Source organism: Magallana gigas, chromosome 6, assembly GCF_963853765.1.
Source record: "Magallana gigas chromosome 6, xbMagGiga1.1, whole genome shotgun sequence".
Taxonomy (NCBI): Eukaryota; Metazoa; Mollusca; class Bivalvia; order Ostreida; family Ostreidae; genus Magallana; species Magallana gigas.
The window spans coordinates 28,722,039-28,749,735 of record NC_088858.1 but is presented as its reverse complement, the minus strand read 5'-3'; the positions used below and the strand labels follow the sequence as shown (position 1 = coordinate 28,749,735).

Genomic DNA, 27,697 nt, shown 5'->3' with positions numbered 1-27,697 from the left:
GCCAGACACTTTTTCCTTACAATTTTATTTGCGTAAAAATATTCCGGACAACCTTGTTGTCTTTTTGGTAGAGCAAGGCCGTAATATGATACTGTCAGATCGATGCGTATCTGCAAATATCGTAATTTAGGTGAAGTCAAGGATGAATTCCATTTTATACTTATCTTTCCTTTTTATAAATGTCTACGTGTAATGTATTTAAAAAAATAATTACTGGACTCGTCCTTCAATGTTAATAATCGAAACAATTGTGCCATCTCGCAATGTATCTGCGTGAGGCCGGTAAAAAAAAGGGAATGTCAGACTATTCGTACATCCAATTAATGTATTACCATTATTATTTACATAACTTTTTGATTTATTGATTTATAGGGTCTCTCCTCCTATGAATGTGCATTATGAATAATATTTTTTGTAGAATATTGTATAACGTTATTAGTAGTAGTGACGTGTGCTTTTGCTTAGATAGAGTGTATGGATATGTTTATAATTATCTACATATATTACAACTGCTTATAATTCATATAAATTTTAGCAAATAAACAATAGAATACAATTTTTAAAAAAGACATACAATACATTTTTAACTGTTTTGTGTAAATTATACAATCATTATGGTTTGTTTCATGACCCCGGGTTCAGAACCTCCATCGACATAGGCTGTCGAAGGACCCTCAAATGCGCTACTGGTGAAGTTATCCCCGAAGTTTGCGATGAAAATAAATCTACATTAAAAGATGTGAAACAAAATTTTGACCAATGTAATTCATAGTTTTCGAAATTTTTAGTTATCAGTTTACAGCTGTAACTTTCAAATCATTTTTAAACCATAACCATTTAGAACTGTTTTAACAAGGTTTGGACTTTGGGCAGTACGTGATAACCTCCGATTTGATGAAGGCGGGGTATATTTATGGTTAACTGTCCAGCTATTGGCTAATATATATGCATACATTAAACCCCATGACACTCGTCCGACTTCATCCAGGGATGTTTATTTCGCTGAAGCAGCCTCAGTTTCACACAGCAGAGCAACGATTTTGACAATCTATGAATATTAATGAGGTTCTCTTAGCGAATTAGAAGAAAGGAGGTCAATGTTTGACAGCTTGATTTGATGAGCAAACTAATAGTAACATCCCACCGAAAGTCCAAGCTCCTGTTAAAACGGTTCTAGTTCATTTTTTTCTCCCCAGGGGTTTGTTATCTGAATATCGTGTTTACAAAATAACACGTTTCAATATGCGCTGACTGATTCGATGTCTTTGACAGGTGGTCTTCTGGGGAAAACGACTCGTAACCTCCTTGTGCCCCATTTTACCTTTTAAATTAAATACGAAACTACAGATGGTCATATATATTTCAATTCGACAGTTGTTCAGGTTTTTTTATGTTGAATATATCATTCGTACATTTATCTTTTCTTTTTGCGGAAATACTTACTTTGCATCATCTCTAATTCAGAAATATTTGTCATTCCAAACAATGGCTTAAAAGAGCTAGCTCCGTATAAACAGGGGAAGAAAAGCTAACTCATTCCTACCATTCATTGTCGAGTTTTTATTTGGTCTCTACAAAGTCTTTGGTGCATATTAACATAATGTCCCGAGGAAGTAGTGCAGGCTTTGATAGACACATTACTATATTTTCACCGGAGGGAAGACTTTATCAAGTTGGTAAGTAAATTAAATATACATATATTTACTTTAACATTATAACTCGAATTTTCTCCACCGGCTGGTAAGAAAACAAAATTTTGATGAACATGTGGTACATAAATAAATGTATTAAATTTTATATTTGATGAAATTAAACAAATTATTCCATTATTACATTTCCCCCCACAGAATATGCTTTTAAAGCAATAAATCAAGGTGGACTTACTTCAGTAGCAATCAGAGGAAAGGACTGTGCTGTGGTGGTAACACAGAAAAAAGTGCCTGTAAGTATTTTTAAAATTACATTTTACATTTGTAATAATATGATGTCCATGAAGCCCTCTACCAAATTTGTGAAATTCATGACCCCTGTGTCAGGGGTTCTGGCTCTATGGTGGGGCCAATATGGTCATTTAGTAAAAATGTATTAAATCTTAAAAAATCTTCTTCTTTAATTACTCCCAAACGTGTGGGCAAAAAACTGAATACATGGTTATGATGTCCACTAACTCCTCTACATACATTGTGAAATTCATGGCCCCTGGGTCAGGGGTTCAGGACATGGGGGGGGGGGGGGCAATATTATAGTGTTAATGCATATAATGTTTTAAAATCTTCTTCTCTATTCTCACACATCTGTATGAAAAACTGACTTCATAATTATGTTTACCAGGAAGTCCTCTTCTAAAATTTTAAATTTCATGTCCCCTGGAGTGTTGGTTTTGACTCTAGGGCAGGGCCAAAATGGATGTATAGGTGTTAATGCATATAATGTTAAAGAATTATCTTCTTTACTCCCACACACCTGAAAGGAAAACTGAATTCATAATTTTGTAGACCAGATCTTTAAGTTTTTCTCCAAAATAAGAATGCTGGAGAAAACGTACCCAGGAGAAAATGTACCCAATTTATAGGGTACATTTTCTCTTGGAGAAAATGTACCCGGGTACGTTTTCTCCAAGAGAAAACGTACCCTATGAAAATAATAAATAATGGTTTTCAGATGTTCCTAAATGAAACAAAATAAAATATACAGGTACCATGCATGAACATCTGTTGCTGTTGTTCTTTAATGCATACAATAATTTGTAACATACACATACATGAACATGGCCTGAGCATTTTAGTTAGTCGACAATTAATCCACCATAAACGGAACCGTTAAATAATTAGTTTTTATTGCAATCTCATTTGGAGAACTAAATGATGAGTATCTGAAGAAGTCGATATCGCGTTTTTTAAAACATTTTTTTAAAATTATCTATAAAACAAAGTTGCTTTAATAAAAGTCCAAGTCTTTTAAATATTTGTTTGATTCATATATATGGAAAGTATAACGAGATGTAACATTGAACAGTCAATTTGCTTCCGACGCCACTGACATGTATAATGTGTGGAGAGTGAATATTTTTACCTCTTGCGCGATGAGGCAATACATAATATTTCATAATAATAACTGCTCAGGTATTTAATTGATTACCACTATAATTAAAATCAGGGGATCTCGCATAGAGACACTCAAATCGGTAAGGCTACCGATAAATGGATAATTAGAAGAAGTAGGCTGATAACACTTTATGTCAGGTTTTTTGCTAAGATATACCTAACCATTAGAAACATAGGATGATAAAGGGTTCAGCCCCCCCACTTTTTCTCGCCGGAAAGATAATTGTTCCAAAATTTACGTTGTAACCACAGGGGCCAAGCCCGTTTTAACATTAATTTCAATGTAACCATAAATAAAGAAAGGGGTCGAACTCCGACCCAGATAAAAAACTACCAGCTCGCTTCAAAAGCCTAATAAATCAATTATTTTTTACAACACTTGCAATATGCATATTTTTTTCAGAAAAGTAATGTCTAAGATACACTCATGCCGAATATCAAGTTGATGGGTCTTAAAATAGCGGAGATATACGTCATTATTCTCTCGAAGTCGCCAGTTTATTTTTACTCTGACATTTACCGGTCCAGGGCTCACGATGGGATTTTGCCTATGACAGCAGCAGTAATGCAACAAGCCGAGAAAAATTCGCACTAATCTTTTAAAATCTCACATCAAACGCACGCTATTTACATCCTTAAATTCCGATAAAATTCCGTAAATGCTCTCCAAACTGAACTTTTATTCTGCAGCCACATCAACTTCTGACCAGACCGGCCATTGTGATAGAAAATGTTTAAACTCAGTTTCATTGGTTAATATTCCTGATGGTCCAATCAGAATCAGTCTTTCTCGAAGACGTCAAAATGGACGGGTCCGCCAAGGGTTTATGGGGAGCAAAGTGGACCGAAAACCCTTGGCTAGCAAAGATGACCACCTCCCTGCCTGAAATCTTTCAAAAAGAACTATGAAACCTATTATTTTGGGTATCAGGAGAAAACATACCCGGGAGAAAACGTACCCAGGAGAAAACGTACCCAATCTCTAGGGTACGTTTTCTCCAGGAGAAAACGTACCCTATGAAAGTCATAATTATACTTATTAATATTTTTTAAATATTTTTAAATAATTTTCAAATGCTACTTTTATGCATATTTCAATGCATAGCACTGGCGTCGGAAGCAAATTCAAAGTGGGGGGGGGGGGGGGGGGGGCTAGACTAATCCTCAAAAATATTGAGAAAAAAGTAATTCCCAAAATCATGGGAATCCTAATTTGGGGGGATACATATACTTCAAAAAGAAAAAAAACTTACTTACCCAAATTTTTTCCCCCAAAAATCATGAAATTCGTAAACCGTTGGGGGGGGGGGGGGGGGGGGGGGGGGGGCTAGTATGCTTCAGAATCCAACTTCTTAATGTTACAACCACAGGGGCCAAGCCCGTTTTAACATTAATTTCAATGTAACCATAAATAAAGAAAGGGGTCGAACTCTGACCCAGATAAAAAAAACACTACCAGCTCGCTTCGAAAGCCTAATAAATCAATTATTTATATAATATATAAAAAATATTAATTAGTATAATTATGATTTTCATAGGGTACGTTTTCTCCTGGAGAAAACGTACCCTAGAGATTGGGTACGTTTTCTCCTGGGTACGTTTTCTCCCGGGTATGTTTTACCGAATGTTTTACCAAAGATCACACATGTGTTTTCTTTTAAAGTTTATATTTACAAGCACTGCGATTTGATCAGCTACTCGCAGCTGCAGCCAATCATAAAACAGAGCTTGTCACCGAGTTTTTGTAATGAAATCAGCCAAGGGTTTATGTGGAGCAAAGTGGACTGAAAACCCTTGGCTAGCGAAGATGGGAGGTGGTCGTCATTACAAATTTATAATTTTTCTACTTCAGAATGAAACCTAACTAAATGCATATATGACACTCCTCGACAAGTTTGTGTATGGGTTATATGCTACTCAGGTGACCGTCAAGGCCAATTGGCCTCTTGTTCAAAATATAACATGACCTAGCTCTTTTATGGACTACCCAATTTCTTTTCTAGACTTCTGAGCAAGATTTAAAAACTACTCTGAAATAAATTTTTCTTTTAGGATAAGTTATTGGATGCAGACACAGTAACTCATCTCTTTCAACTGACAGAAAACCTGGGATGTGTTATGACCGGCATGGTTGGTAAGTAAAACACCAGATTAATAAGAGGCTTTCTCGATGAATCAAGATGATTTCAAAATGATCTGTTAGATCCAATCATTGCACTGAGCTGAAAGCTCAAGTGAGCTTTTGTGATCATTTTTTTTTTGGCGCCCATCTGTCCAGCATCCATCTGTTCATCTACAAACTTTCCACATTTTAAGCTCACCTGAGCTGAAAGCTCAGGTGAGCTTTTCTGATCAAAATTTGTCCGTTGTCTGTCGTGGTTATCGTTGGCGTTGACGTTGTTGTAAACTTTTCACATTTTCATCTTCTTCTCCTGAACCACTTGGCAGATTTCAACCAAACTTGGCACAAAGCATTACTGGGTGAAAGGGATTCAAGTTTGTTCAAATGAAGGGCCACACCCTCTTTGAAGGGGAGATAATTTAGAATATTGAAATTTTTTTGGTATTTTTCAAAAACCTTCTTCTCAAAAACTGTTAGACCAGAAAAGCTGTTACTTTTATGGAAGCATCATCAGGTAGTGTAGATTCAAGTTTGTTCAAATCATGGTCCCCTGGGGTAGGCTTGGGCCACAATGGATGGATTTTTACATAAGAATGTGTAGAGAAAATCTTTAAAAATCTTCTTATCAAAAACTACTGTAATGTCGCATGTATAACAATATATTCCTATCGATATTTCTGTGGCATTGATGACAATAAATTTTAAAAAAAGAATATGACACTAATTTGTGGATTTTGATACAACCAGATAAATAAGTTGGAAAATATTGTAATGAACCAATTAGCAATTCTGCAATTGGTTGCCATCCCTAATGTTTTCAGATTAACTGCTGTTTAATTTCATTTTATTTTAATGGCTACTGTACACTCTGGCCAATGTTGCCCTTATTATTATGGTAGCAAACATTGAATATTAAATATGTAACTGTGTGCCTACAATGCTAACTTGTGAGTCAAAATAAGCTTTGCTTTCAGTACTTTTAATACTTTTTAGCTCACCTGAACCGAAGGTTCAAGTGAGCTTTGCTGATCACCCATTGTCCGTCGTCCGTCCGTCCGTCCGTCCGTCCGTCTGTCCGTCCGTCTGTAAACTTTTCACATTTTTGACTTCTTCTCAAAAACCTCTGGGCCAAATTTAACCAAACTTGGTACAAAGCATCCTTATGAAAAGGGGATTGTAAATTGTTAAAATAAAGGGTACAACCCTTTTTAAAGGGGAGATAATTACGAAACAGTGAAAATAGGGTGCATGTCTTTAAAAATCTTCTTCTCAAGAACCACTGCACCAGAAATGTCAATATTTACACAGAAGCATGTATATATAGTGAAGATTCTAAATTGTAAAAATCGTGACCCCCGGACCAAAACTGGGGCCCCAGGCGGGGTTCAAAATTTAACATGGAAATACATTGAAAAAATGTTTAAAAATCTTCTTCTCAAGAACCACTGCACCAGAAATGTCAATATTTACACAAAAGCTTGTATCTATAGTGAAGATTCTAAATTGTAAAAATTGTGACCCCCGGACCAAAACTGGGGCCCCAGGCGGGGTTCAAAGTTTAACATGATAATACATTGGAAAAATGTTTAAAAATCTTCTTCTCAAGAACCACTGTACCAGAAATGCCAACATTTACACAAAAGCTTGTATATATAGTGAAGATTCTAAATTGTAAAAATCGTGACCCCGGGACCAAAACTGGGGCCCCAGGCGGGGCTCAAAATTTAACATGGAAATACGTAGGAAAAATCTTTAAAAATCAACTTCACAAGACCCACTGCACCAGAAATGCCAACATTTACACAAAAGCTTGTATATATAGTGAAGATTCTAAATTATAAAAATCGTGACCCCCGGACAAAAACTGGGGCCCCAGGCGGGGTTCAAAGTTTAACATAGAACTCCAAAGGATAAATGTTTAAAAATCTTCATATCAAGAACCACTACACCAGAAATATTCAAACAAAAGCTTTTATATATAGTGAAAATTCTAAATTGTAAAAATTGTGACTCTCGGACCAAAACCGGGGCCCCAGGCGGGGTTCAAAGTTTAACATAAAAATCCATAGGATAAAAGTTTAAAAATTTCCTTCTCAAAAACCACTGCACCAGAAATGCCAACATTTACACAAAAACTTGTATATAAAGTGAAGATTCTAAATTATAAAAATCGTGACCCTCAGACCGAAACTGAGGCTCCAGGCGGGGTTCAAATTTTAACATAGAAATCCATAGGATAAATGTTTAAATTGTGACCCCCGGACCAAAACTGGGGCCCCAGGCGGGGTTCAAAGTTTTACATATATAAGAAAAATGTTTAAAAATCTTCTTCTCAAGAACTACAATGCAACAGTTTGGGATATCACTATGCATACATCCTTGATAATTGTAGATTCTAAAGTGTTAAAATCACGACCCTGGGGGTAATACTGGGGCATCAAGAGGGGTTCAACGTTTAACATAGATATATATATATATATTTATGAAACATAAAAAAAAATCTTTTCGAGAACTACAATGTCATACTTTGTGAGATTACTTTACTTGGATCTTCAAATAGTGAAAACTTTAAATTATAGAAGCGATCTAATACTGGAGCCCCAGGAGAAGGGGTTCAATGTTTCACATAGAAAGATAGGAGGGAACATGTTTAAAAATCTTATGGAGGAGAACTACAATGCTTCAATTTGTGAGATTACTATGCAAGCATTCTCAAATTGTAAAGTTTCTAAATTGTGGAAGCCGTGACCCCAAGACTAATATTGGGGCCCAAGAAGGGGATCAAAATTAACATAGATATATACAGGGAACATGTTTAAAAATCTTCTTCTCAAGAACTACAGTGCAACAGTTTGTGAGATTACTATGCAAGCATCATTGGCTATTGTAGATTCTAAATTGGTAGAATCGTGACCCCCGGACTAATACTGGGGCCCCAAGACCCCCAGACCAATACTTAGGCCCCAAGAGGGGTTCAAAGTTTAACATAGAAATATATATGGAGAATGTTTTAAAATTTTCTTCTTGAGAACTACAATGCTACACTTTGTGAGATTACAATGCAAGGATCCTCAAATAGTGTAGTTGTTAAAGCCAACCATAAACCCAGAAAGGGGTTCAAAGTTTAAAATAGAAATAATATACATGTATGCTACGAAATAGAATGTTACAAGGAACTGTTGTTCAGGTGAGCGATGTGGCCCATGGGCCTCTTGTATTTATTTTGTTAATCTTTCCCTACAAATGTCCTTCTTTATCCCTTTAATAAATGAAATAGTAAGTGATATGCAAATTACTGGGTATTGTGGGTCCAGTTCTAATGACAGAAAATTCAATATGTCTAAGGGAGCAGACGTTTAAATTTTCTCTTCGCCCAAGTGTTGTTTGAACTGGCAGTGTATTATCACTTAATATATATATTTTTTATCTGTTTTGTACTTTATATGTATTGATTTGTCTGTTATTACAATATATTTGAACTTAAAATGTATTTCTAAGATAATTAATACTTGATGTAAACATAGATTTAAAACTTGAAAAATATTTCGAGTACTGCAAAATTGAATTTGGCAGAAAACGTGATATGGAAAAAACGAAAAGCCTTTACATATAATTGTCAGACATTTTATAGTAAAAAGAATAAAAAGTCATGAAGACATAAATATTTTTGGATTTTATATCACATTCTAATGATTCAAAAAAAAAAATTATGATGAATAGATGTGTCGTTCTTTGTGATTACTGAGTGTAATGTGTTGTTTGTTTTTTTTATAGCTGACAGTAGGTCTCAGGTGCAGCGAGCCAGGTATGAAGCAGCAAAATGGAAATATAATTATGGTTATGAAATCCCAGTGGATGTTCTATGTAAAAGGATTGCTGACATATCTCAAGTCTATACACAAAGTGCAGAAATGAGGCCACTTGGGTGCAGTACGTGACTTTTCAGTACACTGTATATAATATCATATACATTTGTATTTATATGAAATACTAATAAACTGTATTTTTTTTTTCAATTATTTAGTTTTTATTCATCAGAATAGTTGATAGAAATCTGAATGAAATTCAAACTGTTTGGCATAATACATACTTATAAATGTTCTTGCTATTGTAGGTATGATTATGGTAGGATTTGATGCAGAGTATGGACCTCAGGTATTTAAAGCAGACCCTGCAGGCTACTTCTCGGGTTACAAAGCCACAGCAGCTGGAGTCAAACAGCTAGAAGCCAACAGCTTTCTGGAAAAGAAAATCAAGAAAAAGCAAGACTTTACGTACAATGAAGCTGTGGAGGTAAGAGAATCTTAGTAATTTTTTAAAAAACTTCTGTAAAAGCATGGAGAAACAGGTGCACAGTAAAAAAGCAAATTCGATTACGAAATCATAAAAAATTTTGATATTTTTTCCATTGAATCATTGTGCAAAAATTATAATAGTATGCATAAAGTGTTGTGCTGCTGGCTTGTTGTATTTGGAAAACCTAAAATGATATGTTATACAGGATTATACTGTCACCAATATTTTAACATTGAACTGAATAAGTTCTAGATATATTACATGTACATATGTTCCAGAATTATTATATCTTATATGATATAATGGTTATAAATGATCTCCTTAAGATTTAAAGGAAGTGACATTTATTTGGTATATATTAGTGTATGGATTTGAAAAGAAATTTGGTCTTTTACCATTTTGATCTAATTTGGATTGGACAATTCTCTGTAATACATACTACATTACCATCAGGTATTTATCTCTAAAATCTGTCCTGTTGAAGAAAAATTCATCAAACTTGAATAAAGCACATTGATTATAAATCATTATAAATCAAACACAGACTTCAGTAAATCAGACAGTTGACTGTTTACCTGCGCAAATTAAGCAAAATCTGATGTACATGTATTAACAGAGTACAATGTACTAAAATACAATTAATTCTATCGGTAATTCGGTATGATCTTTCGAGTAATGGTTGATTAATGCTGTGTGTTTTGTTGAGATGCTCAGCATTTTCAGTTTATTCAGCTTAAACAGAGTTTAATATTGCTGACAGAAATATGTAGGTATATATATGATTCATTTTGAAAAATAAATTGTCCTCTGTAATTGTTATAGTACATGTTTCTTATGTTTAATTGTTTACAATTTCTATTTGAGTGTTAAGTTTCGAAATTATAAGCAAGATACAGAGCTTTGCTCACAATTCTATTTTTGTACACAGATCTGAGACCATTTTTTTTTTGCTTCCATTTTAAGTGCTGAATAGGAAATACCAAGTTAAAAATCTTAAGCTGAATGTAATAAACTCGTGAACAAAATATAACTCAAACCTAGCAAAATTATGAGCTCTGTATCTTGCATATAATGATTGACGCTGAAATTTCGATTGATCATCAGAAATGTCTCGCTTAACGTTATATACTTGTACAAATATAATTAAAGGATGATATGCTGTAACTACTCTCTGGGGCCCCTTCTTTATACAATGAACAATATGAAATCTAAGTCAATTTTTGATAGTTTTTCAGACACGAGTAAATAAAAACAACACCGTTAAAACAGTTTCCATAGTTCTGACACATCTATACTACTATATTAAAATAATAGATTCGAATTTTTTAGCTTTAATACCGAGAAATCGGAAGAGTACTATCTTTTGTTTTATATATTTTAAACAATATTGGTACTTGAAGATTACCAATTTGTTTTTATTTTTTCTCAATCAAGCTTCGCTAATTAATAATCAACGAAAATTCCTTTAAAAAATCCGGATATCATCTGAATTTTTTGGATTTTACAATCTTGCGCATGCGCATTATATTCACGCTTATCTTTTATTTCTACAATATCACATTTGCATGGATAAACTCAGAAACGATAATACAAATACACGTAAATCATTGAAAATTTGTCATATATTCTATTTATCAAAGGAAATACGGGAGATAACTCTAACTCAGTGCATTTAATACGAAAAACCACGAGAGTTCGAATGTCAGCATGGTGTGTAAATTCGAAGCGAGCAAACGTTGGTGAAAAAAGTGTTTACACTGTAATTCTTCATTAATGTGAATTAAAGATTTGATGAAAGGTACATGTATCTACAACCTCAAAATGGTTTGTTATGAATAATTTAACTGTTATTTTCAATATAGCTTCATTAATTTAATCCAAAATCGTTTTAGAGCAATCCTGTAATTTTTTGCTACTTTACGGGGTATCAGGAGAAAACGTAACCAATCTCTAGGGTACGTTTCTAACTCTATGAAAATCATAATTATACTACTTAATAGTTTTTAATACTTTTTTATACTATTTTGCAAATATTATGTATTGCCTCCCGGCCCAGATGTTTATTGTATATTTTATTTTGTTTCATTTAAGAATATCTATGAAAACCATTATATATTATTTTCATAGGGTACGTTTCTCTTGGAGAGTACGTTTTCTCCAGCATTCCGGCCATTACGGGTATATGGGAGGCATTTTAACTGTTGTGAAGGTCTGTTCCGAGACACGGTTATTCTAATTAAGCAGAGTGTAGTGAAATTAATAGCATTATTGTAGACTGAAAGCTTGGTTATGTAAATGTCAACAATACGGTGTGTCGATGATCGATTTCGTAAATTTCCGATATCATATGCAATGTCAACCCGTGCACGCACGGGTCAAAGTCTAGTTTCTGTTATGGGGATAAAGGCATTATCGCTATTCCTAAGAAAAATTACAGCGGAAAGTCATCCTGGTTTGTAGCCATTTGTTGTTTTTGAATAAAGATGAAAATAATGGGTGGGCCTTAGTAAAAAAGAGTGATATGCCTGTCAATACATTGATTTTTTATAGCTCTTTAACATGTCACGTGACAACATTTTTCCAGTGTATTTATCAAGCGCGAGTAAGGTTATAAAAGTCACATGAGTTTAGGCTATGTCATTTAATTATAATGGGGAAGTCAAATTAATTTTTGAATGTTTTAACTTGAGGAATTGAGCGCATTGAGGTACAATTTTCTTCTTCACATGTAACTATTATAATATATTTTTATGCCCCCCTTCGAAGAAAGGAGGGCATATTGCTTTGCTGCTGTCGGTCGGTCGATCTGTCGGTCGGTCCACCAACAGTTTCCGTTCATTTTCTTCGCAGAGGATGAACATATTGAAATGAAATTTGGTTTACAGGTTTATCATGATTATATCTAGGTCAAGTTTAATATTGGGTACGATTAAACAATTTTCGACAGAGTTATGGCCCTTGGACAACGAAAAGTTCCAGTTATTTGCAGTTTCTGCTCATTTTCTTCGCAGAGGGTGCACATATTGATATGAAATTTGGTATACAGGTTTATCTAGATAATGTCTAAGTCAAGTTTGATTTTGGGTATGATTGAGCAATTTTTACGACAGAGTTATACCCCTTGGACTTAAAAAATTCAAGTAAATTGCAGTTTACGTTTATTTCCTTTGTGGATGTTTCCAAGGGAGGGGGGTATAAGTGTTTCACAAACATCTCTTGTTTTTTAAAAAATACAATAACTAGTGAGTAGTTGAGGAAGAAAATGTACCTATATACTTTCATATATTTTGATTGCTTTATAAAGTGGGGGAAGAGGGGGAAGGAGAACAATAATATAGGGAATTGGAAGTTAACAGTGTACCCCTTCCAAATGTTAAGTTTTATATCTTGCGTAGGACTTGCATAGTATTGCATAAAGGTACAATGTCAAAGATTACGTGTATGTAAAAAAAAGTGTAAAATTTGAATACTTTACAATATTTATTATTTGTTATTCTACTGAGGGGCCATATTGCACAGTATCTTTTGAACATTTAAAGTCATTGTTGCTCAGGTGAGCGATGTAGCCCCATTGGCCTCTTGTTTACATTATTGCATTAATAAACATTGTATCTTATACTGTATATTATGATATTATATTGAACATATGATTATCATACAATTTTTAACATATGATATACGATATTGTGTCATACCAGTATCCGTGAATTTCCAAGATCATTAACTATGATTTTCATATGATATGATAAAGGTGGTCTCATAAAGGTACTGCCTCATAAAGGTGATGTCTCGGTGAGCTTTGTAATCTGTGATTACCTATGTTTTCCTTGGAGAGGATATCAACATGTCTTGTAATTAATGTGATCATTGGAATTGGCTTCTTTTCGTCATTTAAAGTAAGCACATGCTTGAAATCTTATCATTCATCAGACTTAAAAAAAGCAATTGTATTATCCCTGATTCAAGTCACATGTTAATTTCAAACCGTACAAGATTATTGGACCATTATAGCTACCAAAATGGTTATCTATCAAAACAACAAAACATATTTTAAGTTTTAATGAAAGGGGTAGATTTCTAATAAAAGCAGTAGGTGGGAGACAGAGTAGGAAGAGAATGGTTGCCAAACCAGGATAAAGACTATAGTAAACCCCCACCCCACCCAGTTTCAACTGGAGGGACTAATAATGATGTGATAGTAAAAATACCGGTAATGAAATTCCTTAAAGACAGTCACTTCAGCTTGTACTTAAATCACTTTGAATTATGTTACCTGTACATATTTAATCTAGATGGCCTTTGAAGATGTGAGCATTATGAACTGTTGTGTACACGAGACTTCATCATCTGCTGATGCCTTTTGTAACCTGACTTGTTGTATTTTCTGTTACAGGTGGCCATAACCTGCCTATCCACAGTCCTGTCTGCTGACTTCAAGTCATCCGAGATAGAAGTGGGCGTGGTCACTGCAGAGAACCCTCACTTTAAGTAGGTTACAGTGCTCAAATAACTGGCATTCTATACAAACCCACACTGTAAGTCAGGTCCAGTACAATCCCCAGATCTAGCTATATACAGCCTACTCCGGATATATTGAAATTCAGGGGACCATACAAATTATTTCAATTTATCCGTATTTCAATATAAGCGAAATTGACTGACATGAAGCCGCCATTTTTTAAAGCTCAATCCCGATGTAAGCATAGAAAACCAAACCCGAACAAATTATTAGATCATCATTTATCTATTACAATAAACGGATTACATAGAACATTAGTCCTTGAAAGTTTGATTAAAATTATATCCGAAAGTTTTGTAAGTTTCGTTTTGTTGCTATCTTAAACCTCATCATAATCTCGGATCGCATTCTTTTACGTTTTAGAAAAACGTTAGAGAAAAATCACAACACTCAAACGCTTCAAATATTGCTGAACGCTGCTTGTATATCATCGTAAGTGTACACGCGATAATCTCAAAATCCTTAGCTATTTCGAATTAAGGCTTTGTTCTTTCATCAATAGCCATAACTAGTTTGTATTTAGCGTCCAGAGATAAGGTATTTCTTTTCCGTGGGGTTTCCATATTACGTCTAGCCTCAATACATCCGTATTCGTAAAAAACAAAAAAAATTAAACAGTGAATAAATTTTAATTTTTAATAAAAGTATAAAAACACACATGAAGAGAACTTATCAATTCACACCTTTTAATATCAACCGGTCAGTCTGGCATAATTACTGTCACCAACCGTGACGACAGCCGCCATGCAGGGAGAACTTCAAAATAACCGTTATAAAAACAACTAATAATCACCTTTGGGGACCGATCAGTGGCTTCAATATAAGCGATATTTCAAAATAACCGATTTCATTATATCCGTGGAATCAATGCAAAGAATATATTATCAAAACCGATTTGGTTTGACTTTTCCTATAGCGTCACGATCATTTCTGTCAGCTACGTCATGCATAAATTATACACGCCGCCGGTGTGAAAACTATATGATTGGTTAACTCCTATTTTTAGGCCGAGTTATCAGTATACGCTTATGCAATGCCAGAGCTGAAGGATTTCTCAGAACAGTTTATTTCCCCCCAATATTATTCATTCAAAATCGACTATCCCGTATGTTTAAATTCTGTGCTAAACTCTCTCTCTCTCTCTCTCTCTCTCTCTCTCTCTCTCTCTCTCTCTCTGTGTAAACGGGCGTTAAACCATAGCCTCAAGCTACGGTCCAGAGAACGGCGTTATAAAAATTATAATATTTAAAAGTTGCATGTGCTAAGCGTTCATTTCATGTAAATACCGTAAATGTATAATGCACATGTATTACCTATCAACTTGCCAGTCAAATTGATAGGTATGAATTCCTCGATTTCTACACCTTTCGATCGGCAATCGACAGTCAATAAAAGTATTGAACGATGGGGTGAAAGAACGAGACGGAAGTGGAGAGTGCAAGGAGGTTTGTACATGTGCGTCTTCATTAGGCAAGTGTCCGATTCGTTTCTCTTCTGTTGCCCTATCACTTTCGGTGTAAATATCCACAAACCATTTACTGCAGATTTCTTTATTTTACAGAGCTACAGCTATTATATGTTATGTACCGTATGTATTGTTTTATCACAAGTGTACACTTTCGAAAAATAGCCCAATTTCGACAGTCACGAGTACCCATGTGAATTTTTCATTCTCTGATATGTTGTTGTTCTGTCCGTGCATAATTTAGTCTTAGTTAACCAGCAGCCAATCAGCGGTAAGCTGAATCCACCAATAAAAAAACTGTGGTTAAGGTGCGGCTATTGTTTATGTATGACGTAGCTGAAAAAGTTGAACGCGACGCGATCGGAAAAGTCAAACCAAATCGGTTTTAGTAATAAGAGGCAACAACTGGGGATTTATTTCTATTTCAAAATAAGCGGAATTTCAAAATAAGCGAGTTCAATATAAGTGGAGTAAGCTGTAGCTTGAATAACTTTATGAAGCTATTCAATGTAGCTTCATTTAGTTATTTTGTCATAAATTTTTCTTTAATGTGTAATTTTCAGAAAATCGCATTTGAGTGCAGTGTTGAACTGTTCTGTAAATAAAGCATGTAAGGGTTACTGATACAATTGTGTCTCCTTATAAGAGACTTTGCACTAACAGTTCTAAAAGTTTTGGGGCAATTGATTCATGACCACACAGTTACTTCTTGAATAAAATATAAAGGACGTCAGTTATGGTATAAACAAGATGATTGGTAATAATTAAGCATATTGAGAAGAAATCATTCTTATCCATGCCTCATTGCACACAAAAGGGTGGACAGTTACCCAAACAGTGGAAATATATTGTTTGCTTAAAAGTGCTCAAAATCTGCAATGTTAAAACTATCTTTATTTAATGTTAAGTTTCAATGGTCAATGGTGCAAATATGAGAAGCAAGTTAATTGCAATTTTTTGTCTATTTCTTATAGTAAATATTTTCTTCAAAAACTGAATATAAATAGCTTTATCAAGCTATTTTGAATAGCTTAATAAAGCTATATAGCTAAATCAAGAGATTGTACTGGACCTGTAAGTAGTGTACAGTGCTCATATTACAATATACTAGCTTTTTGTCCAAACCTGCACATTAAGTTGCTTGCAGTGCTCAAATAACTGTCATTCTATACAAACCCACACTTTAAAACTGATCATTGCTCATGAATAGGCTGCGTCACACAGGTATACGTATAAACCCTTCAATTTCGTTTCACCTGATAGCTCCTTTTTTTTTGTGCATTTTCTGTTTGAAAATAATTAACCTCTATTATTGATGTAAGTATTTTCTCCTGGCATGGAAAAAGTGCCTAAAAAATTGACAATTTCATTGCAACCCAGTAACATAATGCAAGATGTATGTTCACACAGATGAGACCTATACAGCAAAATACCCTTAATTGTTAAGAGGTCTGGGGCTTATATAGGGGTTGTAGGGATATTAGGGGTGAAAGAGAAATACGGCTTACAATGCCTTTTTGAGTACTGTTCAGTTTTAAATAGGTAGCTTGTTTTGTGAATCAAAACATAACGGTATATACGTTATCTATATTATTTTAAAGCAAAACAGCCCACTTAAGAGAAATAGATGATTAGGCCAAAAAAAAAAAAATAAGGATTGGTTTTTGGCACAGCTGCATTAGACCAATTACTGCAACTTTTGCCATATTTAAAAGGGAAATAACAGAAAATGGAGTTATTATCCTTTGTAAATCTTTCAATAAAAATGAAATAAAAATACCTTATATAAATTAATTTGTATTTTGAATTGTGTTGCCTGATAATCAAAATATTAACATCTGCCTTTGTTGTAATTTTTTCTCGTGTGTATTTGATATTGGATGATATTTTCCTTTTAGAAAATTAACGGAAGAGGAAATAGACCAGCATCTTGTGGCCATTGCTGAGAAGGACTGATAGATAGCCAAGATATAGACTGACATTTCCGTGAAGCTTAGGAAAATAAAAATACATAGACAACTATCATTTCTCCTGAAAATGCCACTTTTTGTGACAATTCTTGTCTGAATAAAACTCATTCACCTTCTAGTGTTGTTGTCTTTGGTTGTTGTTATCAAGCAGATTCACTAGGAATAAATAGAACAGCTTGACAAACTTGTGTTGTGACAAAATCAAGTGCTATATAGAATAAAAGAAATTAATCCTCCTCTGCAATCTTTTCAGGAATGGGAAATCATATTGTGACCAATTAAACGATATGATTTGAAACATGTTTTGATCTCTCGTAAATCAAGATATATTTATTTTTTAAAATATTGAAATATATTTACATGTAACGCATAAATAGCACAGCTAAACGTAAATGTATATGTTTATTCTATGCCATAAGATGTAGTAACCGGCTACCTTTTTTTTTTTTAAAGAAATTTTCCAAAATAGACGTTTTAAAGGATGAAATTAATAAATAAAATGGGTAGTTTAAGATTAATTTTTTCATCATCTGTAGGTCAAATCAAAAACCAAAAAATAACGATCGGTCTCTCAACCAAAGCATAGCATTAAAAAAAAAAAAAAATCAGAACTCCCAAGTTGGGACAGAGGGATTGACATACATTTATCGGAAATGAAGTATATAACACCCATACCCCATGCAGCTGACTTATTGTAGACTAATGAGTAAGTTCATTCCTAACGCGAACTGTGTGTGGACGACAGCAAAAATATTGGGTGCAGATGATGATAAGACAGGTGGGTGGAGCTCTAGACAAAGCATCTTACGGTATCTATAGATTTTGTAGAGCAAACAAAGAGTATTCTTAATTTTAGAACTTCCTATTTCTTCAACTCTCACCTGTTATGATTAATTATGAAAATATACAAATATTTTAAGTACAGTAGAAACATAGACTTGAAAAGCTATGATAGACATTTCTGCATTGCGATAATATAAGAATCAACGCCCCTTTTGTTTATCGCAAATCTAACTTGGGTGTACATGGACCGATGCGTTGAGTGACGTCACTATTGGGATTGCGAGTTGCAGTTTAGCATTTTCATTGGCCGCTTTAGTACCCACCCACTCTTACCTGCTAACATGGTATTGATAATTTATGCACCAATTGCCAGATGTGTCGTTTAACTCTGTATCAGAACTTGCAATAGAGTTTTCACAGTAATCGCTTCTTGTTTTTTATGGTGTAAACAATTGTCAAAAACACGCCGTTTAAAGTAGATCCAGTGTTCTGTGATGTCACACTTTTTTGTAAAACTTTGAATTCTTTTAAAATTGTGCAAGATAGTTTTATTTATTTTATGTGAATATAATCACATGGATGTAATTAGAATAATTGGTAGGTTCAAGATATTTTCGCACTTAATTTTATACTAAATTTCCAAATTTTTATATATTTTATCTATGCAAAGGGGAAATAACTCTTTTTCTGACTTAACTCTCAGTTGTATGTCTAAATGCTATAGTTTTTCTTATTCCAACGATTAATCTTAAAATATTTTTGTAATTTTAGTTTTCTGATAAAGTTGACATTAAAATTAAACAAGAAAATCAAATTTCTGCCTACAAGATTTTACTTTTATCAAAAAAAAATACATTTTTCTTATGCTAAAATATGCTTTAGTTTATGTTTATCTGGCATCTCAAAAAGTGTGATGACATGTATATTTTTTCTAACAATTGATGACATTTAAGTCTATTAAGTCGAAATCAGTTCGGTTTTTCAACTTTCCTCAGAGAATTTTACGAGTATGGAGCTACCTTAAACAGGCTTAATCACCAATTCATTTTTCAGAATAATTCTCCATCGATAAATTCAATCATTTTTTACGCATCAATGAGGCAGTATTTATTTTGTTGTAGCTTATTCTAAAGAATTCACAGCAGATACTGACAATGAATATTAAATTGCATTTTATTGAACTTAAACCGATCAATGACACACTTTTACAAGTGTGCATGTCTTTTCAAACACACACATTTGAAAGAGGTATAGCGCACTTAATATACGATTTGGCCTCAAATATAGCCTTTTGCAAACATAGATATTTTCAATATTATACAATATTTAGTTTAGATATATTCAAAGAAACGCAAATTACACAATCACCATGCTCTAAGAGTCTTAATTATCTTACACGACATCTTTAAAATATTCAGGTTTTGTTAGGGATATATACGAAAATAGTTAGAATACGATAAACAATTGGATATTTGACTATTTGAACCACTCTAAACTAAAGGCATCCGAATAAAATTATGTTCAACAGGTATTGTAGTACACGTTTACATTGAATTAGTTTTGGTTTAACTTGGTCTTCGTACTGAAAATAGACAAATATTTCAATTAGTGTCTTTTCTAATACAATAATGTTTATAGCCATATAGATGTATATTGAAAACGCATCTGTTGAAAATGTTGGATGCGTGGCCGAGTGGTAACGCGGAGATCTTTTTGATATTGTGGTCGCTGGATCGAATCCACTAAGTTGTGTTTTTTTTCACTTAAATTGACACATGAACAGAATAGAAAGATTAAGTCACACGTATCTAATATTCTGGGTTTTTAAAATTATCTTGTTTAATTCAGTCTGAGTATGAGTACACCCTATATAAACAGTTCTCTTCATTAACACTGAACATGTACTCTATTTACACTTAGATCCATTGCACTTTGCTTGAACTTATCACGGTTTGGAATATCAACTACTGTTTTACACAGAGTTTCCGAATTTATGACAAATCAGTTGCTACAGACACCATTATAAAATAAGTAATTGAGCATCGCAGTTCTTAACAAGATCCTTAAACAATTGCTTATATGTGGGATATAACCCTACATCAAACTCTGAACCCATTGTGAGGTCCAACAATCCCCCAGGGGCAAAGTATAAACAATTTTAAAGAATCCGTCAAAATGCTTGCATATAAGTAAAACCATATATTAAAACATTTCAGTTTTTTTGTGAATAATTAACATATTTTCCTTTGTAAAATTGGATCCCAAATTTGGCCCAACCCTACTCCTCAAGATTTTGATTTGAAAGAATTTGAATTTACATTATCTGAGGTTTCTTTCAGTAAAGTTACAGCTTTTCTAGGCAAATGGTTTTTAGAAAAAGATTTTTCAAAGATTTTTCTCTTTAAATAAATTGTTCCCCCCCCCCCCCCACGTTGTGACCTCATCCTACCCTGTGGATCATGATTTGGAGGGGGAAAAGACTTGAATCCACACTACCTGATAATGCTTCCACACAAGTTTCAGCTTTCCTGGCTGATTAGTTTCTGAAAAGAAGATTTTAAAAAATTTACTTTATATATTCCTATGCAAAAATTAACCCCCCCCCCCCATTGTGGCCCCACCCTACCCCCAGGGGTCATGATTTTCACAATTTTAAATCTACACTACCTGAGGATGCTTCTACATAACTTCATCTTTCATGTCTAATAAATTTCTGAGAAGAAGATTTTTAAAGATTTACTCTATATAATCCTATGTAAACATTCGACCCCCATTGTGGCCCAACCCTACCCCCTGGGGGTCATGATTTTCATAACTTAAAATTAACATTACCTGAAGAATACTTTCACATAATTTTCAGCTATTCTGGTAGATAAGTTTCCGAGAAGAAGATTTTTAAAGATTTACTCTATATATTCCTGTGTAAAAATTCGTTAAGTTTCAGCTTATTACATTTTCATCAACAGATAAAGATTTATCAACCCAAGAACACATTTCGTGTAATTAGTACATCAATTATATTCAAGAAGTTCAATGTTGAATATACATAAGGAATTGTCTTACTAATGAATATTTTTTTCACACAGACAACAAGTGATGCACATATTCCAAGTTTCCACATGAACACAATGGATTTGCTATGGATATTGCATCGATAAAGATCAGAATTCAGAATACGATTGTGCCTTAGTTTTGTATGAATAATCTAATACCAAATTTAAAATACTTTGAAGGCTTTGTAATGTTGCTCTATAATTTTTTCCTTAAAAGTAGCTAATGAGGTAGCTTCCCTTGTATGAATACTCAGACCATTCCACTTACGAACAGCATAAATCAAAGTACTGAAGAACTGTCGGGGGTTGATTTTATCGATTATTACTTATTTTAAAATCAACGATATGTTATTTTGCATGGCAAGTAGTTTCCTACATGTATTTGAATAACGCACATTTTTTTTATTATATGAATTCTCCCACAGGAATTTCGTGAAAACCCAATATGATCATGTTGCATAATATTCAAAGAATTATTCCATCAAACTACGTATCAGTAATCGAAATAGTTATGAGTAATTGTATGGATCCAAGCAAAATTGAACTGTATCCGTTTATCTCCGACAAGCAAGAGAGACTCTCTGCTGGTCGGAGATTTGCGGAGACAGCCGAGCGTCTGGTTGTACGAGACTATATTGAACTCTGGCGTAGGAATAGTTCGATTTTATCGATTAGAACTAAATTTTGTCAGCGGTGTTGATTTGTGCTTAGGTCCAAACACTGTTTCACTTCCGGTTTGCCTGATTAAAGCATAGGAGAGTTGATTAAAATCAACTCATAAAAATGACTTGGTAAAAACTTCTAATCTACATCTGGGAAAAGAATACATCATAATGAATTTCTTGTATTGTAATGGGAAATGCGTTTCGAATGTTAGGAGTTATGTCTTTAAGATTGTAATGAATTTTGAACATTGTTGATAATTTAAGGTAGTCCATCCATAACTATCATGTTTCATATCTAATAGATTTAAAGTTTGATCACCTAAATCTTGGTGTGATTTTAAGGGGTGTAGTAAATAAGAAAGATTCACCTTTGAAATTAAAAAAAAAAATTGAATATTAAGAAATGTATCATATGTTAAAGCTAACATTGATGTCTGTGGGAAAAATGCATTTTTAAATATACATTTCTAGTACAAGTAATTTGCTCACATTTCTCGTGGTAAAAAGTTGTAAAAGCTTTCCCTTTTTTCAAATATGCTAAAATAATTCATAATTTACCATACATATTTTCCGAAAATGATTTGTTAAAAATTTTCCTAAACTCTTTAAAAAAGTTTTAAGTTCAAAAAGTTCATTTGATTGACTACAAATATACTCCCAAGATTGGTCTATGTCAGCCAAATAATAACATTAAAATACATATTTAATGTAGATCAGTCAAAATTGTTAATTTCGGCTTAGTTATGGATGGACAACCTTAAAACGGCCTCGTCTCATCATTAATGGCTCCCATTCTGTTACAAATAGAACATTTTGAAGCTACGACCAAAAAACCTGTTTTTTCGCAGCAAACATTTTTCTTAAATACATATAATATATATAGAATATTGAATAAGATGAAGTTGCCCCCGCCCCACCACTTTTTGGGAACATATCAATATTGGAGTGAAAATAACGAAATTGGCTTTGGATAATAACCAACCCCCCACTCCCACAGACTGGGATTTTCAAGATTAGCATAAGTGTATTTTTGATGAATTTAATTTTTTTTACCTGACAATATACAGTGGATGACCCCCCCCCCCCCCACCCCACCCCAACACTTTCAAAAACATAAGCACCACGTACGTTCCAGTTTGTTGCGTATTTAACTGTGACTTGACCTGGAGAGTATAGTTTCCTTTGTTAAAATTCATATTGAACTAAGTTTCTATAGCCTTTGGTCTCATATTTTTATGCCAGAGATATAAGTATTAATTTACTCTTTCGTGATATATGTTTTCAATTTTTTATTGTAAAAACCACAAACCATTGTCTGTATAAACACGTGCGCCAAATACATTTTTGTTCAATCAGGACTTTGGTGAGTAACATATATTTAGACCATTAGGCAAAATGTGCCAAACAATATTATATTTTATACCCTCATTATATATTTAAATGATAGTTCATACCTTCTTTAGACAGACAGCACAGCGCGGACTGTGACAAGGCAGTACGTATGTAGATTGTTCACGTTGGGAACGAGGTCTCGTGTGTGAAACTCACGTGTCGCTCATTGGCATTTATTACTGTTTACTGTCGATGCATGGCAGCAGACAGATCGCAAAGGAAATAAGTACTCAATAGTTTCATCCCGGCTCTTCAGGTAAAACATCTCTCTCTCTCTCTCTCTCTCTCTCTCTCTCTCTCTCTCTCTCTCTCATTTTTATTTCTTTCTTTAAGTTTTGATTTACGCAACTATTTGATGAGAAAATAGGCCAATTATTGTTACAAACATATCAGTACAAATAATTATTATTTGACAGTATGAAGGGGTATCTTTTTGGGGGAAGAGTTTATATGTTAGAGGGTTCATTTCATTCAATTCTTTAGAGTTAAAATCTTTTAAAATTTAATAACAATTTCTTGTACGGGTTTAATTTTCGTTGATTTGGTTAAAATATTCAATTTTTTTTATCGCTAAATTCTCACATTGCTGTTAAAAACTGTATGCTATAATTTTTGGCATATTTTATAGGAAGTTAAACGCGAAACAATTATATCCGCTAATAAATATATACTACGTGCTATTAGGGAATAGGTTTTAATCAAAATGGTTTACATATCATATCATTTACATAAATGACTGTGAGTAGTATTTCAGGATAACATTGGACGCTACCTTTTGGTCTCCATCCTGCGTGTGCATGAAGAGTCTGACATGGGGGTAAAGGGGGGAATTGATTTGAGAGAAAATGCCGAGACAACGGGGACGTTGGGAGCAAATAACAAGGCAGATAAAGAGGTGCGTTTGATTTACCAGACCAATCATAAACTACAATGTAGATCTTTCATATTGTTATTATATCACACATATATGAATATAGATATAAAAATAACACTTACATCCTATCCCAAATACATGAGGTGTTTAACCAAATAATTGAATGAGAATGGCTTTTACATTAACAGTCCTTGAGTTTTGTCATAGTTACCGGCAAATGTCATTAACAATATTGATTTGTTATACATCTTGAAACAGAAAGTTGTCGGTGTGGAGTGTAATTAGTGTTGCAGATTGCAGTGTCTACTCCTACCCAGATGCTGCGTGTACTGTCACTGTTAGCGAGATCGTCTTTCATTATACTCCATGCAGAATAATAAACTCCAAATTCAAAGTATCAGCACATTCAAGATGTTGGATCTAATTTAAAAAAAAACTTGTATGAGCTATAAAGTCCAACATTCACTTCACCTACATGTATTTCATTGATCAAAATAAGAGTGTAAGTTAGATTTCTTTTCTTTCTTATTACATGTAATAAAAAAAGGCCAGAAAAAATAAAATGCATAATGATGGAAATCGATGTTTATTTAAAAAAAACACCTTATGGTTTCAAATTATGCAAAAGCTACTGGGTTCATATTTTTAAATACACATTGCCATGATCGATTTTAACCGAAAGATTTTCCAGAGTTCGTGTGATATATATCAGAGCCTGACGAAGGAAATCTATATTTATTTTTTTCTATAGAATCAAATGTTGGCAGACAGCTGGCGAACAACAGAAAACATCGCTCTGGAAGAGTTACCTTGTCAAATCATAGATATGATGTCCCCGATGTCCGCAGGTAAGAGTCTCTTTTTAAAAATCTTGAATCTCGACGACTGACAAGTAACAAGAATGGCATCGAATGAAATTACGTATTATACACCTGGAGTTGTTGTTTGCAAAAACACCTAGCCTATATGATGAACCAAGCAATTAAAAGACGCAACAAAAAGAGCTACAATCACAGGCACTTGTTTTCACCTATAAAGTCTACCCCATATAGTCACATTATATAGAGTGAACTTTTATTACAGAATACACGTGACTATGAACAATGTGTAGATACAAATAATCGCGAGTAGGCCTACAGATGACTGTACACGTATTCCTTTTCTCGATATATTTAGTGATTGTAAATATCATTGAGTAATATTTACATTCGACATTTAAAAGGTGATTATTTTTAAAATACATTGATTTACAAAACACAGAGTAAGAAAGATGGGTGGATAAGGCGTGTTAAATGCCTATACAAGGACGGAAAAGATACTGAAAAATTAAAATATCAATTAATCTGATAAATTTTCAAAAGATCATTCAAAACAATATATATTTAATATATCATCGATTTATAACCCTTGAATATGTTCAATACTTAGAATGTGTTAATTCAAACTGGCGGATATGAATTAAAACCTCCAAACAGTGCCATTTTTTAGAACTTCAATCCTTTTCTTTTATAGAGTGGGCCTGTGCGCCATATTTTTCTCATAGTCTAAATAAGGTCTAATGGAAATCATACTGATTTAAATCAGCAAAAAAATGGAGAGATCACCCATTATACATTTAAATTGTCATTTTTTCCAAACAATTGAACATTTTAGAAAAATAATACGTCCATAATCGTGGCCTAAGTCGCATATTTATAGCATTTAGATATAATGCACGTTGTTGTGATTGAAATGGCTCTGTGGTTTGAGAACCAGGCAGGGTCACCTTATATATCTAAAGGCTTTTTATGTCGTGGGTTCGATACCACTAAAACATAAAGCAATATTTGTTTATCTTTTCTTTTGTTAAAATATTAAAGATTGAATATATTATGTACATGTAGTTAGAAATTGTATTTTTGCAAACTCGTACAATAAAATTATCAAATAGATTTAATTGGGGGAAAAAATAAATTTGAAATTACATGGGCATTTGCGCTATCTTATCCCCCACCATCTTCTTCTCTTTTCGAAAATTCAAAATTATATGTATATGGATGGTGTCTTCCCACTTGGCCAACATTTTGAAATAATACAGGTAAAATACAGGTATATTTGTATTGGCTAAGTGAGAAGGGGGTGCAGGTTGAGAACAAAAGAAGTTAATTACATGTACATGTAAGCTAAGTAGTCTGTTTTCAGATATACTGCCAGAAATAAAATATTTGTTAGCCTTTATGGATATATAGGATACTTAATGGTACTTCGTAAACTTGAGAAAAAACGGGTCCATAGAAAAAAACCCAGAAACAAAAACCTTTAGCTTATTAGAGTTAAACAAGGAAATATCTCTCTCTCTCTCTCTCTCTCTCTCTCTCTCTCTCTCTCTCTCTCTCTCTCTCTCTCTCAAATGCCAAATGTTTGTCAATTTTTTCTTTTCACTATATATTTCATTGAAAACCAACATTTTTCAAAGAATCGTGAAAAAGTAAGCCATAATCCGATTTTTAAAAGACATGGATAGACAAATTAAGAATTTCTCTAACCTTTTTGCGTCAAATTTAGATATTTTTCCAACCTCCAGTTCCTGAGGTTTGATATTCACAATCCAAAAGAAGGTTTTTCGGCTTGCATATTGCAATAGATATACATGTATAGTAGAGCTCTTAAAAAATATGTGTTGTTTTTGAAATATCAAATTTTACAAATGAGTCGTCAAAAAACTGTTTCAATTTGTGTCAAAAAGTGTAAACCGAATCTCCTTTAATCAATACAAATTTCTTCAAAATATGACCCCAAATCCAACAGAAAACCGTTTTAAAACAAGTTTTTTTTCAATTAAGGAAAAAGAAAAAAAATACTCTTGGCATGTGAGTGTACCTTAGAAATTTTAGAAAAGGAAACTTTGATCTATAGTTTTAAAAGTCTTTATTTTTGCAGAGCATGAAAAGATTGGCTATAATATTATATGGATATACTGTTGTAAGGAAAATACGAGAGAGAGAGAGAGAGAGAGAGAGAGAGAGAGAGAGAGAGAGAGAGAGAGAGAGAGAGAGAGAGAGAGAGAGAGAGAGAGAGAGTCGAAACGTTTCGGAACGAAATGTCCCGTACCCAAATTACTTGATCATAAAACGAAAGTGAAAATTCAATCGTCACAGGGAATCTCAACATTGAGTAAGCGTCTTTGATGATGTACTACTTATTGCAAATTTTTGTTATTGTAAGCCCTATTCAAAGAGTTATGTTTGAGACTCTGTTGATTTTAAAATCAATTAGGTTATATGATAAAAAGATATGGCCTACAGAAGACTTCATTAGCCTAGTCCTAATTTCTGGACAAATATGGCCGCATTTTAAAGAGATGACGAGTTTTATTTACATTAGTTATTATTTTTATAAGCTCTGTTGAAGATGTAATGTAAGTTGGTTGTTATTTTGAACATCAACGCGGAGGTTACATGTATTTGCCATAACG

General features: G+C 33.5%; 2 protein-coding genes across 2 annotated transcripts in view; both read left to right on the top strand.

Moving 5' to 3' along the window:
- Positions 1 to 1,493: 1,493 nt before the first annotated feature.
- On the top strand, positions 1,494 to 17,592 carry LOC105318528 (proteasome subunit alpha type-6). Its single transcript, XM_034469112.2, has 7 exons — positions 1,494 to 1,676; positions 1,848 to 1,942; positions 5,157 to 5,238; positions 9,001 to 9,156; positions 9,341 to 9,519; positions 13,916 to 14,010; positions 17,405 to 17,592. The coding sequence occupies exons 1-7, from the start codon at positions 1,601 to 1,603 to the stop codon at positions 17,460 to 17,462; spliced, it is 741 nt and encodes a 246-aa protein (XP_034325003.1). The 5' UTR covers positions 1,494 to 1,600; the 3' UTR covers positions 17,463 to 17,592.
- A 5,892-nt stretch (positions 17,593 to 23,484) lies between these two features.
- The window catches only part of LOC105318520 (uncharacterized), a 31,873-nt gene continuing 27,660 nt past the window's right edge, over positions 23,485 to 27,697 (top strand). The window contains exons 1-3 of the mRNA XM_034469113.2: positions 23,485 to 23,625; positions 24,124 to 24,264; positions 24,995 to 25,091. Coding sequence (XP_034325004.2) covers positions 24,181 to 24,264; positions 24,995 to 25,091 — 181 coding nt within the window. The 5' untranslated portion in view covers positions 23,485 to 23,625; positions 24,124 to 24,180. The remainder of the gene's footprint in view (positions 23,626 to 24,123; positions 24,265 to 24,994; positions 25,092 to 27,697) is intronic.

Excerpts from the sequence above, each read along its gene's own strand:
- LOC105318528 (XM_034469112.2), top strand. The coding sequence starts at position 1,601 with ATGTCCCGAGGAAGTAGTGCAGGCTTTGATAGACACATTACTATATTT. Across the intron at positions 1,677-1,847 it reads GGGAAGACTTTATCAAGTTG|AATATGCTTTTAAAGCAATA; the intron begins GTAAGTAAATTA and ends TTCCCCCCACAG. Across the intron at positions 5,239-9,000 it reads TGTTATGACCGGCATGGTTG|CTGACAGTAGGTCTCAGGTG; the intron begins GTAAGTAAAACA and ends TTTTTTTTATAG.